The sequence below is a fragment of the Amblyomma mixtum genome, chromosome 3 (genome assembly GCF_055824585.1).
Source record: "Amblyomma mixtum isolate Tamu chromosome 3, ASM5582458v1, whole genome shotgun sequence".
Taxonomy (NCBI): domain Eukaryota; kingdom Metazoa; phylum Arthropoda; class Arachnida; order Ixodida; family Ixodidae; genus Amblyomma; species Amblyomma mixtum.
The window spans coordinates 376114833-376128104 of record NC_143014.1 but is presented as its reverse complement, the minus strand read 5'-3'; the positions used below and the strand labels follow the sequence as shown (position 1 = coordinate 376128104).

At 49.1% G+C, this 13272-nt stretch overlaps 1 protein-coding gene across 1 annotated transcript in view; it reads right to left on the bottom strand.

The window, feature by feature from the left end:
• Positions 1-13272, bottom strand: part of LOC149356844 (hemicentin-1-like) — a 172266-nt gene that overhangs the window by 123695 nt on the left and 35299 nt on the right. The window contains exons 4-6 of the mRNA XM_089576441.1: positions 8022-8167; positions 2520-2652; positions 613-785 (exon numbers count right to left, since the gene is read on the bottom strand). Of these exons, the coding sequence (XP_089432567.1) occupies positions 613-785; positions 2520-2652; positions 8022-8167 (452 nt within the window). The remainder of the gene's footprint in view (positions 1-612; positions 786-2519; positions 2653-8021; positions 8168-13272) is intronic.

Here is a 13272-nt window from a genome sequence, read left to right as displayed (position 1 = left end):
AAAGTTTGCCCTTTTCGAAGTTGAACAGGGCGTTCCTGCAAATTCCGGTAAACTGAAAGATTTGTTGAGTTTGCAAAATTGTTGAGTTTGCAAAATCTGAAGGAATATATCACAAACATCGACACAACAGCTTAGTAATGAATCACACTGCCTATGTTTTTTTTAATTCCACAAAGAAAGTAATCCAACGTATTTCACAGCGTCTCGTTCAGCCTGTAGAGCAACCGCGAAAATGGTCTTCCTTTTTTTTATATATACCATATATGCTTTCTGCCAAAGCTTGACACAGTTTCTATCTGTTGTTCCATCACAGATAGCGAAATTCTCTCTTGAACTCAAATCTGGCTAAAATTATCTGCTGAAAACCCAACTTCAGACTCCTTCAAATAACTTCTTATCTTCCGTTGCGATCGTAATTAAAAGCAAGGTCAAGAGGTGTTTATAGCAACTAAACCTGATATTAATTGCTGTGAAATTGATATCTCTGCTCCAATTCATCGTGGCGGGCTCGAGCAGGGGAGAGAGCCGTTATTTCCACGACGACCAGGCGCCGGACACCGACACAGTACGCAGCATGCCACAGCCAGCGTCCTTTTTTTTCCCTACGCTCACCTGTCCGCCGTCTGCTACCTGAAGCAGCGGCTGCCTCTCGTCCAGCAGCTCGCCGTCCTTGGTCCACTCGACGGAGGCGCGGGGGCTGCCCTCGTGGACGCGGCACTCGAGGCGGGCCGGTCGCCCCAGCACCACGGGCGCCGGCGACGGCAGCTTCGTGATGCGAGGGGGCGCTGAGGGACACCGGGGCAGTAATGGGAGAGAGGATGCCGAGCGATTTTTGAGCTTTACGAATAGCTCACGCTATATTAACACTCCTCAAATGCTATAGTTGCGCGAAACACATCCTCTCTCGTGTGTATGTTTTTTTGCGCGCAACTTCACTGTGCCAGAAGTAATTCAACAACTATCATGACAATATGTTCCACTTAAGCCTATTAACACTCGTTGTGCGCAAAGAAGGAGTGAAAATTAACGATAGAGCAGATTTTTCAATCAACAGACATGCATTCGCATGAACAAAGTCGCGGTTCGTGTTTCATTCCGGCCTGACTAACTTTCATTAGTGGTGACAAATTTTGCAGGGAGATGTGGAGCAGCGGGATGAGCTGACCGCTGTTTTGCGCGAAGGAGAACTAAGGAGAACTCGGTTGTATGTTTGTTTTTGGTGAAAATTGGCCACATGGTTTTTCCTATGTGCGTTGATGTTTTTCCCGCAGCACAAGATGCATTTAGAGCTGAAAAAAGAAAGCAAAATAATCTCGCTGTTCGATTTTAACTCGTGGAGTCTGCAACGAGAGGACTCCATAGTCACTATTTTGAAGTGAATACCGGCGCAGTCTGGGCTCCGGGACCCCCGCCCTGGAAAAACGGTGTAGACGCACGCAGTTTGTTTGCGTGACGTTGACAGCAGGATTTTGTTTGCGGCTTTTTCTAGTTAACAAAAGCTCAGGGAAATCAGCGTCTTTGAGGTTAGAATGTGGTACCCTATACATCCAGAACTGCAGACAACACGTTTGCAGTTCTATGAACACGTATGAACTGTAATATATTTTGGCTATTTCGACGAGTTGCGTGCGCTGGAATGGTTGCTTTACCTGCAAACTTCCAGAAAGCGCAGGTGTTTTGGCGCGATGTAGTCAAAATTGGTTGGGCCATAGCGCCAAGGGTAACCGCGATTTAAAAATTCTGAGAACTGATATGGATATTACTTAGGCTGGGCTACACGCCTCTCAATATGTAAGGAGCCTAACAGTTATAGTTAAAAAGATAGCTATTCAATATTACTTATTCAATCTGCTAGTCAGCACGTCGTAGCTGTATTCTGATGCACTACCTTGTTGACAATGTTGTGGCGAAAAAAGCGCTCTTCTAACTCAAAAAGCCTCATTTTAAAAATTATGTACTCTTAGGTACCTAAGGTACCTCCTAGGTACTTATGTACCAAAGCACGCAAAACAATTCGCGAAATCCTAAGCTTGCACGTCCGGAAGCAACCGCATGCCTACGGCAACGCCTGGTAAGTTTTTACTCGAAACTCTTCATGTGTTAGCGCTACACATCCTGTCTGTCAGTGTAATCTGATGCGTCCAGAGCGGCGTTTGCCACCTGTTGATTTTGTTCACTCGGCGCGCTTTAAGAGTTGTTCAAGTTTTCTTTAATGAGCCCCTGCTTAATGTATTGACTGAATACTTGATTTTGGCATTTATTCTCGCAATAGCATCTTAACTTTATTTGGCGCCGTGACCATCGTCCAATTTGTCGGCACGATGGCATCGCGGTGTGCTGCGTCATGAATACGTCCTTTCCTTATCTAAAACTGTAGCTGGTAGCATGAAGAGACATCCTGGCCACTGCAGAAAAAGACGTATAAAAACGAAGCCTGCCCTCGCCGAAAGCTAAACATCAACTGAAACGTCTCAATGCTGGGCGAATATGCGTACGATCAAACGCTGTCGTCCACTCACCAAGCACTGAAAGCAGAATCTGCTCTTCGGCCATGCCGGCGTCGTTTCTGGCTACGCAGCTGTACTTGCCCATATGGGCGAGTGTCGCGTTCGGTATCTGCAGAATCTGGCCGTTTTCAGCGAAGGCTACATCCTGCGGAGTAGAGGAAAAGTAATGTAGGAAATGAATAAATTAATTTAAAGAGAGAATGAACTGCCTCTTGTTTGGAGAGGGTTTCCGAGAGAGTTAAGGCTTGAGAACAAAGGCCCTTCTGCAAGCTAACGGCAATTTTTTTTCTCAACAAAAAGGAAATGGCACGGCCCCCGCCGCTAACAGTGAAACCGCGCAATTTGTCTGACACGTACTAGAGTAACCGCTGCTCGATAAACTTGGTGATACCGAAAATGCTCTCCTGGGAATGTTGCTCTAACTGCTTGAAAAGAGGCCCGATTCTCCTACGCACTCGCCGACACACTTAACGCGGACTCGGTTGAACAGCTTTTTTTCTTCCTCAGGCTGAATAAGCCCGGACTCTGCAGCTGAAGCGTACCCATCAATGAGGCTTACGGCCTCTTTCCTGAAACCATCAAGCAACTGTACGAGGTCTGTTAGAAAAGTATCCGACTTTATTTTTTTTTTGCGAACACCTGACGGATATGAAACAAGTGGGCTTGCATCAGCTGACCTTGAACCTTCGTGCGCCTGCATGAATTTTTTCCCGCCTGCCGAGAGCGTCAGTCGCTGGGACGCAGCGTTTGAGTGAGGCAGTGCGCAGTGCTGTCGTCGGTTTTTTATTGCAAGGAAAATGGCGGAGTGACAGGAGCAGCGCTACTGCATCAAATTTTGCCAGAAACTGGGCGACAGCCAAGTGGAAACCGTTCGGAATATTCAGACTGCTTTCGGTGACGATGCTATGAGCATCACACAGATTAAGCAGTGGTACAATTGGTTTAAAGACGGCCGCACATCGGTGGAGAGAGAGCCACGCCCCGGTCGGCCATCAACATGCCGAAATGACCAGGTCACTGCCGAAGTGTACTCTGTGGTGATGCGGGACCGTCGGGTGACTATCCGAGAAATTGCGGAAGAGGTGGACATGAGCATTTTTTCTGCACATTCCTCTATCACCGAAGATTTGGCCATGTAGAGAGTTGCGGCGAAATTCGTTCCGAAGCTGCTCACGGTGGACCAAAAGCAGTTTCGTGTTGAAGTCTCACAAGACAGGCTGGATTCAACAAACAGTGACTCCGACTTCATAAACACCATAATCACTGGTGACGAGTCTTGGGTGTACGGGTACGACCCGGAAACCAAATCCCAGTCGTTCCAGTGGAAGCATTCCACGTAACCAAGACCAAAGAAGGCCCGCCAAGTGCGCAGCATTGTCAAAGTGGTGCTGACTGCTTTATTTGACTCCCTCTACGTGGCACACCACGAGTACGCACCCCACAGGGTCAAACAATGACCATAGAGTACTACAGGGAGGTCCTCCGTCGCCTACGTGGTGCTGTGTGGCGCAGGAGACCGGAGTTGATGTCAACAGCAAATTGGCGCATCCATCACGACAATGCTCCTGCACATTCCTTGCACTTGATTCAGACTTTTTTGGCGAAAAACCAGACTCCTGTATTTCAACAGACTCCTTACTCTCCTGATATGGCCCCCTGCGACTTCTGGCTGCTTCCCAAAATCAAGAGGCCATTGAAAGGTGCGCGATTTCAGACAAGAGAGGACATTATGGCTGCAACGACATCTGAGCTAATCTCCATTCCGAAAGGGGCCTTTTCGGAATACTTCCAACAATGGCAGCACCGCTGGGAGAAGTGTGCGGAGTCCCAAGAAGACTACTTTGAAGGTAATTAGGTTTCAATGCTCTAGTTACGCCAGTTTTTTTTCTTCGGCCAAAGGTCGGATACTTTTCTAACAGACCTTGTATAGCACTCGGGGAGCGTCTGGTGTTTTCGGGGTAACTCTGTAGGAGGATGTACAGCCTTGCTCAAAAGCCTTCGGCACTCAGTGTTGGCTTGTTTGTTGCTGTTCGTCATGGGGTGTGCAGTACTTAACCACCTGCTACTTTTCGATTCTAAGAACGCTACAGGGCCCGATGAAATACCAGCCCTATTCCTGAAACGTAAAGCGGAGTGGGTGCCTTTTTACGTAAAGAAAATGTGCGAAGCTGTCGCAAACTCACTGCCAAACCATTAAAGCAACGCATTCACGACTCCTGCTTTTAAAAGAAGTACCGAGTACTCGCAAATAAGTATTGTTCAATTTCCCCGACTAGTGTCTGCTGTAAGCTCTCAGATGATACCATAGGCAAGCATACTCTCATAAGTGGGCATACTTTCAGCATACTCTCCAACAGGCATTTCCGTAGGTTCCGAAAAGGCCTGCTTGACATTTTGTTGAGAGTATGCCTTTCGAACTTTCATGCCCTTCGGACATTGTTATGCCTTTCGGATTTTGTCATGCATTTCGAGCTTTGTAAGGCCCCAGCGACTTTCGAGCGCATGATGTATTTCATTCTACGGGGCCGTAGAGCGCATTTCTCCGGTCAACTACATTGTTGACCTGTGACACCAGCAACAGATCTACGAACACGTAACCACAAGACTGTACTTACATATGTGCCGCCTGAAGCTGTACTACGACCTGTGCGTGTGGTTGGTTATCTTCCTGACTCGTCAGGATGGCTTCGCCTTCAGCCGGGGGTGATTGTAAAGAGGAAGATGGGCAGCGACGGCAGCCGCCCCACAAGCGCGCTGCGCGAGATCATTCATTTGACTGTCGGAGCTCGGACTGCCATTTTCACTAGCTCTCCTCAGGCTGTTCTCGCTGGTAATCAACCCTGCAAATCCCGCTGTAATTTGCTCCGACAGTCAACGCAACCATCTCGCGCCGTGGGCTGGCGGTGTGGCTGCCGCTGCTGCTCATCTTACTCTTTTCAAGCTCTAATTCTTGGCTTCAGGCAGCAACATTTTATTGGGGAATTGAAAGCATACAGATATGTAGTCGACCCTGTTTTTAAATTTTCAAATTTCACATTTTGGCTCGAGATATAGAACATAAAATTTTTCGTGCGAAACGACCCGATACTGAATTAGTCGAGCGACCTCTGCTGCAAATGGTATAGTTGCATTTCAAGCAGGTGAACTCTCTTTAAGGACCAAAAATTTGCCGCCGAGTTACCTGGTTAAGCTAAATTTTATTAAGTGCTCTAGAACGTTTGCCTTTGTTCAGCTCTGTTTATCTTGTTTAGCTATTTATAAGCTTGAAAGTTCTAGCCGCACCAAAATGTTATTGGATTCGTTCATCGGCTTTCCTCTTACGATAAGCCGCCTGAGCTGCTCGTTACGATTTGAGTCGTCGTTCCCTCTGTTAGGCCTGTCCCTGAAGCCACTTGTACTTGCCTCTCAATTTCAGGTTCCTCCGGCGACTTCATCATTACCCTCTTCTTTCTCGCTCTCCATCTGTTTCCGCATACCGTTCGGCAAGGCTACGTGTCTTTACCGCTCTCCTTCGGCCTGGCGCATCGCTATGTCAACTGGATCGGTTGAGTCACGCTGGCTCTCTCTTCTTTTGCTTTGCTGTTCAGCTCGCTGCGCACGTTGTTCGACTTTAGAATTTGTCGAAGGACCGGCTTCATCCATGAGTTACCGTTTGTTGCACTGCACGCTACTCTGGCAACTTTATTCTTCGCCTCTTCTTTCTGGCATCTGCATCTTCACGCAGGCGCGTTTCTCGCTCTTCCTCTTCACACCCTCTCTCCGTTCGGCTGCAGCTGGCGCGACGCCCTCGTCCCATTGACTGCAGCCGGCGCGATGCTCCTCCAAGCTTACTCGAGTTACTCTTTCACCAGGATATAGCGGTTTTTTTCCCTAGTCACCCGTGAGTGCTATAGCAGACTTAAAAAAGCACACCCACATTCTAAATTTTTAGAGGCGTTCACCTGACTCGTAGCGTTCCTCGTATAGGCGCTCCCCAGTCGGCCACTTGCCAAGGTGTACTCGTGGCACGTGTGCCTACCTGTGCGCTGCTGGTGAGAAAGCAGTGTAGCACCACCGCTTCGGACGAGGCGAGCTGAGCGCGAGCCCCCAAAACGCGTCAGCCGCCTCGCTGGTACAACGGCCATCGGCCTGGAGCTTCCCACGCCGCACTCGTCCATGGCCAGGATTACACTTAAACAAATGGGGCTGTCCTGCTTCCCGTCTTAGCATGCATCGCATAACTAATGACCCCGACATGATGGCTATTATGCCAGCGAGGCACGTGACGCTTTCTGATGGGCTTGCGCTCAGTTCGCCTCGTCCTCTTCGCGCGTAGCGCTACAGAAATAACAGCTCGCTTGTAGCTTCCCCTAGGAGGCCGAGCGGGTGCATTTTCCCTCACTGAGCTGCCGCGCTGCACAATGAGTCAGTGTCGTAATTGATTACCGAAAGATAGGAGCGATTTCTGGGGGCTGCTGCTCGACGCCAGAAGCATACCCTCCCTCCTTAGGTTGACGCCTTTCCTCCATTGGCGCAGAGAGGAAAGGCGTCGGTCAGCACGCCGCACAAGAAACCTTGGTTCATTTTTTGGCTTCCAAAAAAACGCATCTAACAAGCACGAACAGCGGCCATACTATTTCCGAGCATTTTCCCCCTGATTTCGGTATCGGGTAGTTTTTCGCGCATAAGTCGACATTTAATGTCTTGAACCATATTTTAATTAGCCGCTACCTAGGACTTAGTGTCCGTACACCGCACGAACAACGTGCACAGACCACAGTGTCGTAGCGTTAACTTTTTTAAAACAAATTTTGCAGAGATTAAAAAACAAACACCAGTTATTGGCTGAAAAACATGAAAATATGGGTCTACGTAAATGAAGGCGTTGGTGGCTGCTCTACACTCTAAATACGAATACGCCTATATGGGAGCAAAAAGTGAGTAAGCTCCCCCTCGCTATAAATGGTTACGCCCATTTTCAGTTCGCTTATTTTCCACCGCAGCCCTGTTTTTACGCTAGACACGCAAACCCCCTTCAACATGTAAACAAATAAAACATTTTGTGCGGTGAAGCCTGCTGGAATGCAGGTGTGTCACTTCCTTAAACCTGCCAAAAGACCCGACGCAGAAAAGAGAGCAAAACAGGACAGAGGTTGGTGTCTCTTTTCCGTGTCGCGTATTTTCCGTGACGCGTAGTTAACTGAGCAGTATAATCTGGTGCTACTGACGGCACCATGTCGGTTGACTGGCCAACTCTCCAGCTTCCGCTTTAATTCCAGTCGATACCGAACTGAACTACATCACGACTATGAAATGGATAGCACGCACGCCACAGCTGCAGGCTTGCACGAGAACACCGGCATATACGAGCATCAATCGGTGTTTGATGGGTTTCCACGAAGAGTGTCTGACCTTAAACGGCCCAGCAAACAACCAAGAAAAAAAAGGGCAATGCAACATGTGCGATGTCAACGAAGACACCTAGTGACTCTTCGCACAGGCCTGTATTAATGCGCAGCGAAGCCAGAGACGCACCTTACTGTCGCGTTTGTCCAGCGGGATGTCGTCACGCATCCAGACGACCGAAGGCTGCGGTTCGCCGGAGGCAATGCAGCGCAGCTTGATTGGCGAATGCTCGGAGACTGAAAGAGCCGTCTCGGGTACTCGAATCCTGGGAGGCACTGCGCAGAAAGTGTGGGGCGTACTGACCGCGTTCCCAATGCGGTCTCGCGCGCCAACCAGAGAGGGGAAATGCCCCGTTCATAAATCGTTAGGTTGGCTTTGCATTTTTCTGTAATTATAGCGTCACTGGCAATCAGTAAAACAAGGATGAAGAGGTAAACACGCATTTTGCTACTTTACACGTTCATGTAGTGTTGCCGCGGGAACAGAGTTGTGCATAATTAATTACTTATAATTGATTACTTGTAATAAGTAACATTTTCGTACAATTCTGTAATCCGCTCATTACTTACTGCACGCGGTAACGCCACGGGCAATTCAAATATTTTACTGTAATCAGTTATAGGCAATCAGTATTTTTTTTTGAAAAATGGCCACCCGGGACGAACCATCCGTGACGATATCATTGCGCCAAACAGTTCGGCAACACGACGGTGCGCGTGGCTGCCTGGCACGTGGCAGTTTCTCGTGCTTCTTTCCTAGCTTAGCTGGCACTATCAATGGGTGCTTCTTGCATTTTAAGAATAGCTAATTCGTTTTAATAAGGCAAACTGTGTTTTCATCACTTTCTAACGCAGTTTGTTCAGTTAGAAATATGCCCTAAATTACGATTACTAAAAATGTAGTATGTTTTAGAGGAAAACTAATAACTGCAAGTGCCGACTACATTCAGCTGCGCAAAAAGGGAGGGCGGGTGTTGGCCTCGCAATTTCGACCGTAAGAGTTGCCGCGGTTCGTAGTGAGCTCAGAAAATCTTCTCTGCACTATTGTGAAAGGATCCGCAATCATGGAGAAAAAAATGAGGCCTGAGTCTTTCTGGCCTCAGGTGGCCGCTATAGTCGCAGTCTGAGACTCAAAAACTTGGGAGACGGTAAAGTTTATGGTTTTGAGCGATTTAAGCTACAAAGCGACTCAGGCTATGAAGGACGCCGTAGTGAAGGGCTCCAGAGATTTCGACCACCTGAGGTTCTTTAACGTGCACAGACATCGCACACCACAAGTACCTCTAGGATCTCGCTTGCATCGAAATACGACTATCGCGGACGGGATCGATCCCTCGTCTTTCGTGTCAGCAGTCAAGCAGCATAAAATCTGAGCCACCGCGTAGGCCTGGGAGACACTTAAGCTCCGCCTTAAAAGTGAAACGCGATAGCATTCCCTCGTGGTCGAGCACCCGTCGATGTAGATGGCACAGCATCCAGGGAAGGAGCAGACTCAGAAGAAAGCCCGGTACTAGTAGACCTTAACGGCTCCATCACCAACGTGTCTCGGGAGCAAGCTAGCGCCCGCTCTTTATACCATGCACATGACGAAATCCCTCTGCACTGCACATAGAGGCCACCCTATGCAACGGACACTTTCGACTCCACATTCTCAAGAAATAACGGTGACGTCATACTATGTCATACTCACTCCCAGCGCTCCCAGTGGCCTCCGCGAGGTGTAGAAACCTTGCAAAAGGTTTTTCGCGCCCTAACTATGCGACGGAGACGCGACAGCAGCGCCAGTCGTGGCGTTGTGGGCCGCTGGTGACGACGACGCCAGATTTTCCGCCTCATAAGCTCCTTAAAGCTGTCGCGTTGAGAGGTAGCGACAAGGTTACGTTTGAATTCTTTCTCTGTAGCCCACTGGAAAAGTTTATTTTGTGTTCCCGAATGATCAACTCAAGCCGGCGGGCACACAAAGGTAACGTAGTCTTAATGCGAAAGCATTACATGACTCATCGGCAGCGGAACCCTGCGTTGTTCACTAGATAAAACAGTCCGAAAAACTCCAATGACGACATTAGCACAGCTGCCATAGCAATCACAAGAAAGTCCACAGAGGACCTAATGTATACATAGACACGAAATCACCCCTAGATAAAAGACCTATAGAATTAAGGACTTCAGGCCAAAGCCCGTTAGGGTGAAAACCTTAAGGGTAAACGCCTTCGACATAAAAAACTTTACCCTAAACACGCTTGAACTAAAGTCTTTTAGCTTGAAGTCCAAAGGTCTTCGCCCTAAAGACCTTTGAGACATTAGTACTAGTTCCTGATACTTAATAGCAAAGAAATATAGTAAACTAGTTGCTCATGATGAAAAAAAAGATACTTTCACCTTCACAGCAAGTTATCAGTGTCAGAGGCACATTCTGATAGATTCCTTACCGCAGCAACGACGTCGTCACTGCAGTGAAGCCCTCTCATGTCAGTCTGGAAGCTTTCTTACTAAGGAGCCGTAAACAAAGCCAACCTTGGTGGATTCCTCTGAGTAAGGCAGCTAGTAGAGCAGTAACGAAGTCATCACTGTAGTGAAGCCCTCTCATGTCAGTCTCAGTCTGGAAGCTTGCTTACAAGGAGCCCTAAACAAAGCCATCCTTGGTGGATTCCTCTGAGTAAGGCAGCTAGTAGAGCAGTAACGAAGTCATCACTGTAGTGAAGCCCTCTCATGTCAGTCTCAGTCTGGAAGCTTGCTTACAAGGAGCCCTAAACAAAGCCATCCATGGTGGATTCCTCTGAGTAAGGCAGCTAGTAGAGCAGTAACGAAGTCATCACTGTAGTGAAGCCCTCTCATGTCAGTCTCAGTCTGGAAGCTTGCTTACAAGGAGCCCTAAACAAAGCCATCCTTGGTGGATTCCTCTGAGTAAGGCAGCTAGTAGAGCAGTAACGAAGTCATCACTGTAGTGAAGCCCTCTCATGTCAGTCGCAGTCTGGAAGCTTGCTTACAAGGAGCCCTAAACAAAGCCATCCTTGGTGGATTCCTCTGAGTAAGGCAGCTAGTAGAGCCTTCATGAGTTCCTTCGACACTCCTATCTTTGGAATAGCGCTTCACGCCACTACTGCCATGCGTGACTCTCGCACTTTCGCGCCTGCGGCGAGATGCGACGCAAGCACGCGAGTCCGGTGTGAGAGAAGTTGCGCATGCGGTAAAAAATGGCAGTGTGGGCGTACCGCTTCGCGGGCGACTTCATGGAATTTTATTGCGAAAGCAGTACCTTGGGGGGCCTAACAGTGTGTTTAGGATCTGCCTGGCTTGACCTTGAATGCAATCCTCACTCAGACGTTCGGCGCAGCCGATTCTAACTTCGCTGTAGCTCGTGCGGGATGAGGAGCGCGCTGTCCGCGCGCGGCGGGAGCCGCGTTATTATCAGCACGCAGCCTATTGGCTCGCTGCCAAAGTCTGTGACGACGTTCGATACAGCGGCGCGAAAATGAGCTTGCTGCCCCAGATGTTCGTATAGCGTAGCGCACCTTGAGTTTGCTCTGTCACGTCAGACCACGCCAGGATGAAGATCAAGCCGGGTCCTTCTACCATTCCAGCCGGAGATAGCCGTTCCCGGCGTGATGCGTTGGTATGGTAGAAAGTATGTAATGGGCACGCGTCACTGCGCCGGTCTCGGCACCAGGAGTGCTTCGTCATGCGGCGCTCGCACACAGTTCGGCGTGGATCGGCACGCGCTGGCAGGGGTCTGTTACTTTTGCTCTCGATAGTACGCCGCAAAACGTGAGTCTACTGATCCCAAAGACGTGGCTCAACGCAAGGAAGAACTAATAGAAAGTCTGAGAATTGGGGGCCCAAGCGGCTTGGGGCCCCAAGATAATTGCGGGCCGCAAGTGCGCATGCGCAGAACCCAAGCACGCTTGGGCTCTTGCGTTCGAGTTAACCCAAGACCCAAAAATCGAAAACTAGCGTGGGCCCCCAAGCTTGACGAGAAATCGCGAAATCACCGTACAGCAGATAATCGTAGAGCCAACTTGCTGTCCTTCGACTGATTTTTTTTTCCATTTTACACAGGTTAGCTCGTAGTTTTAAAGTGAATCACCAAAAAAAAAACACTATTTAAGAGAACTTGGCTGTGATTGGCTTTGCTTGACTTAAAATCGTTTACTTAATTCGCAGTACTAACAAAACGATTAGATTTATGAGATTTTATTGCTCGCTCTTCTTGCTCGAAAATGCATTTTGTTTGTTTTCACTTGCAAGAAACGCTTTTCTTTTTTGTTGTTTCCAAACACCTTTTTATTTTCCCCACTGCGGTGTAACGAGCGCTCGATCCAACGCTCTCTACGGCAGAACCGACTGGCCGCGCTTTCAGACGTTGCCTAATGTGTGTATATCCGAAAGTGAAACTAAGAGCAAAACAAAAGGCAAGCCAACAACTAAACCAAGTTGTGCTTTCGTACGTCTAACCAGGTTTAACCTTAGCTGAAATCCTGCTAAATTTCTTTAACCCTCCTTGTGAATCCTCCAACAGCCAGGTCACTTGGGGACGCGGTGAATCTCATGAAAGTGTTCTGCAAAGAAGGATTTGCGTTCAAATTCCACTTCAGCAAGGCGTTCGTGTTGACAATCATGGCGGAGCTGCAGATGAAAAAAATGGCTGAGGCTTAGCTAAGGTTAAGCCTAGTCAGATGCGAAGTATATTGACGGCTAGGCTTGGTAAAGTTCCTCGCTTTGTTCTTCAGTTGTTCTAGAACGTTGTCGCCGAGCCGCATATTGAGCACGCCGCTTAGCCAGACGTTCATCCCGCTCTTCATCGGTCTCTGTGGCACGCTGAAGCTTTCGCTTCTCGTTCAAATGAGCCCTGCTTCGAGGCGGCATCCCAACACCTGGCCGCCTCGTAAGTGCCCGGAGAGCGAGGCAAGCTCAGCTTTATACCGCTGCTGTAGCGTCACGTGGTCAGCTGCAGCGCCTCTGATATGGAGCCTCCACCGCCGCGGCCGACCGCGCGAGCCGGCAGCCCATCTCTCTTCTGCTGTGACGTCATGTTGTCACGTGGTCAGCCGCCGCGGCTCTGATGTGGAGCCTCCACCGCCGCGGCCGACCGCGCGAGCCGGCAGCCCATCTCTCCTCTGCTGTGACGTCATGTTGTCACGTGGTGTCACGTGGTCACGCTAAAGGTCAATGGTAGCTCCACCGCCGCGCTCGACGGGCAGTAGTGTAGCTCTAGTAATATGCTTCGCATAAAACAACGCGGACCTCAGAGGAGCGCCACCTTCACCACTTATCAACATGCTCCTCGCGTTTCGCTTCCACGGCTAGCGTTGCGGCTCGTTCACACTTTGCCTCCGCCAGCGAAATGTTCCCTTGCTGCTTGCGGTGCACACAGATATAGTTAG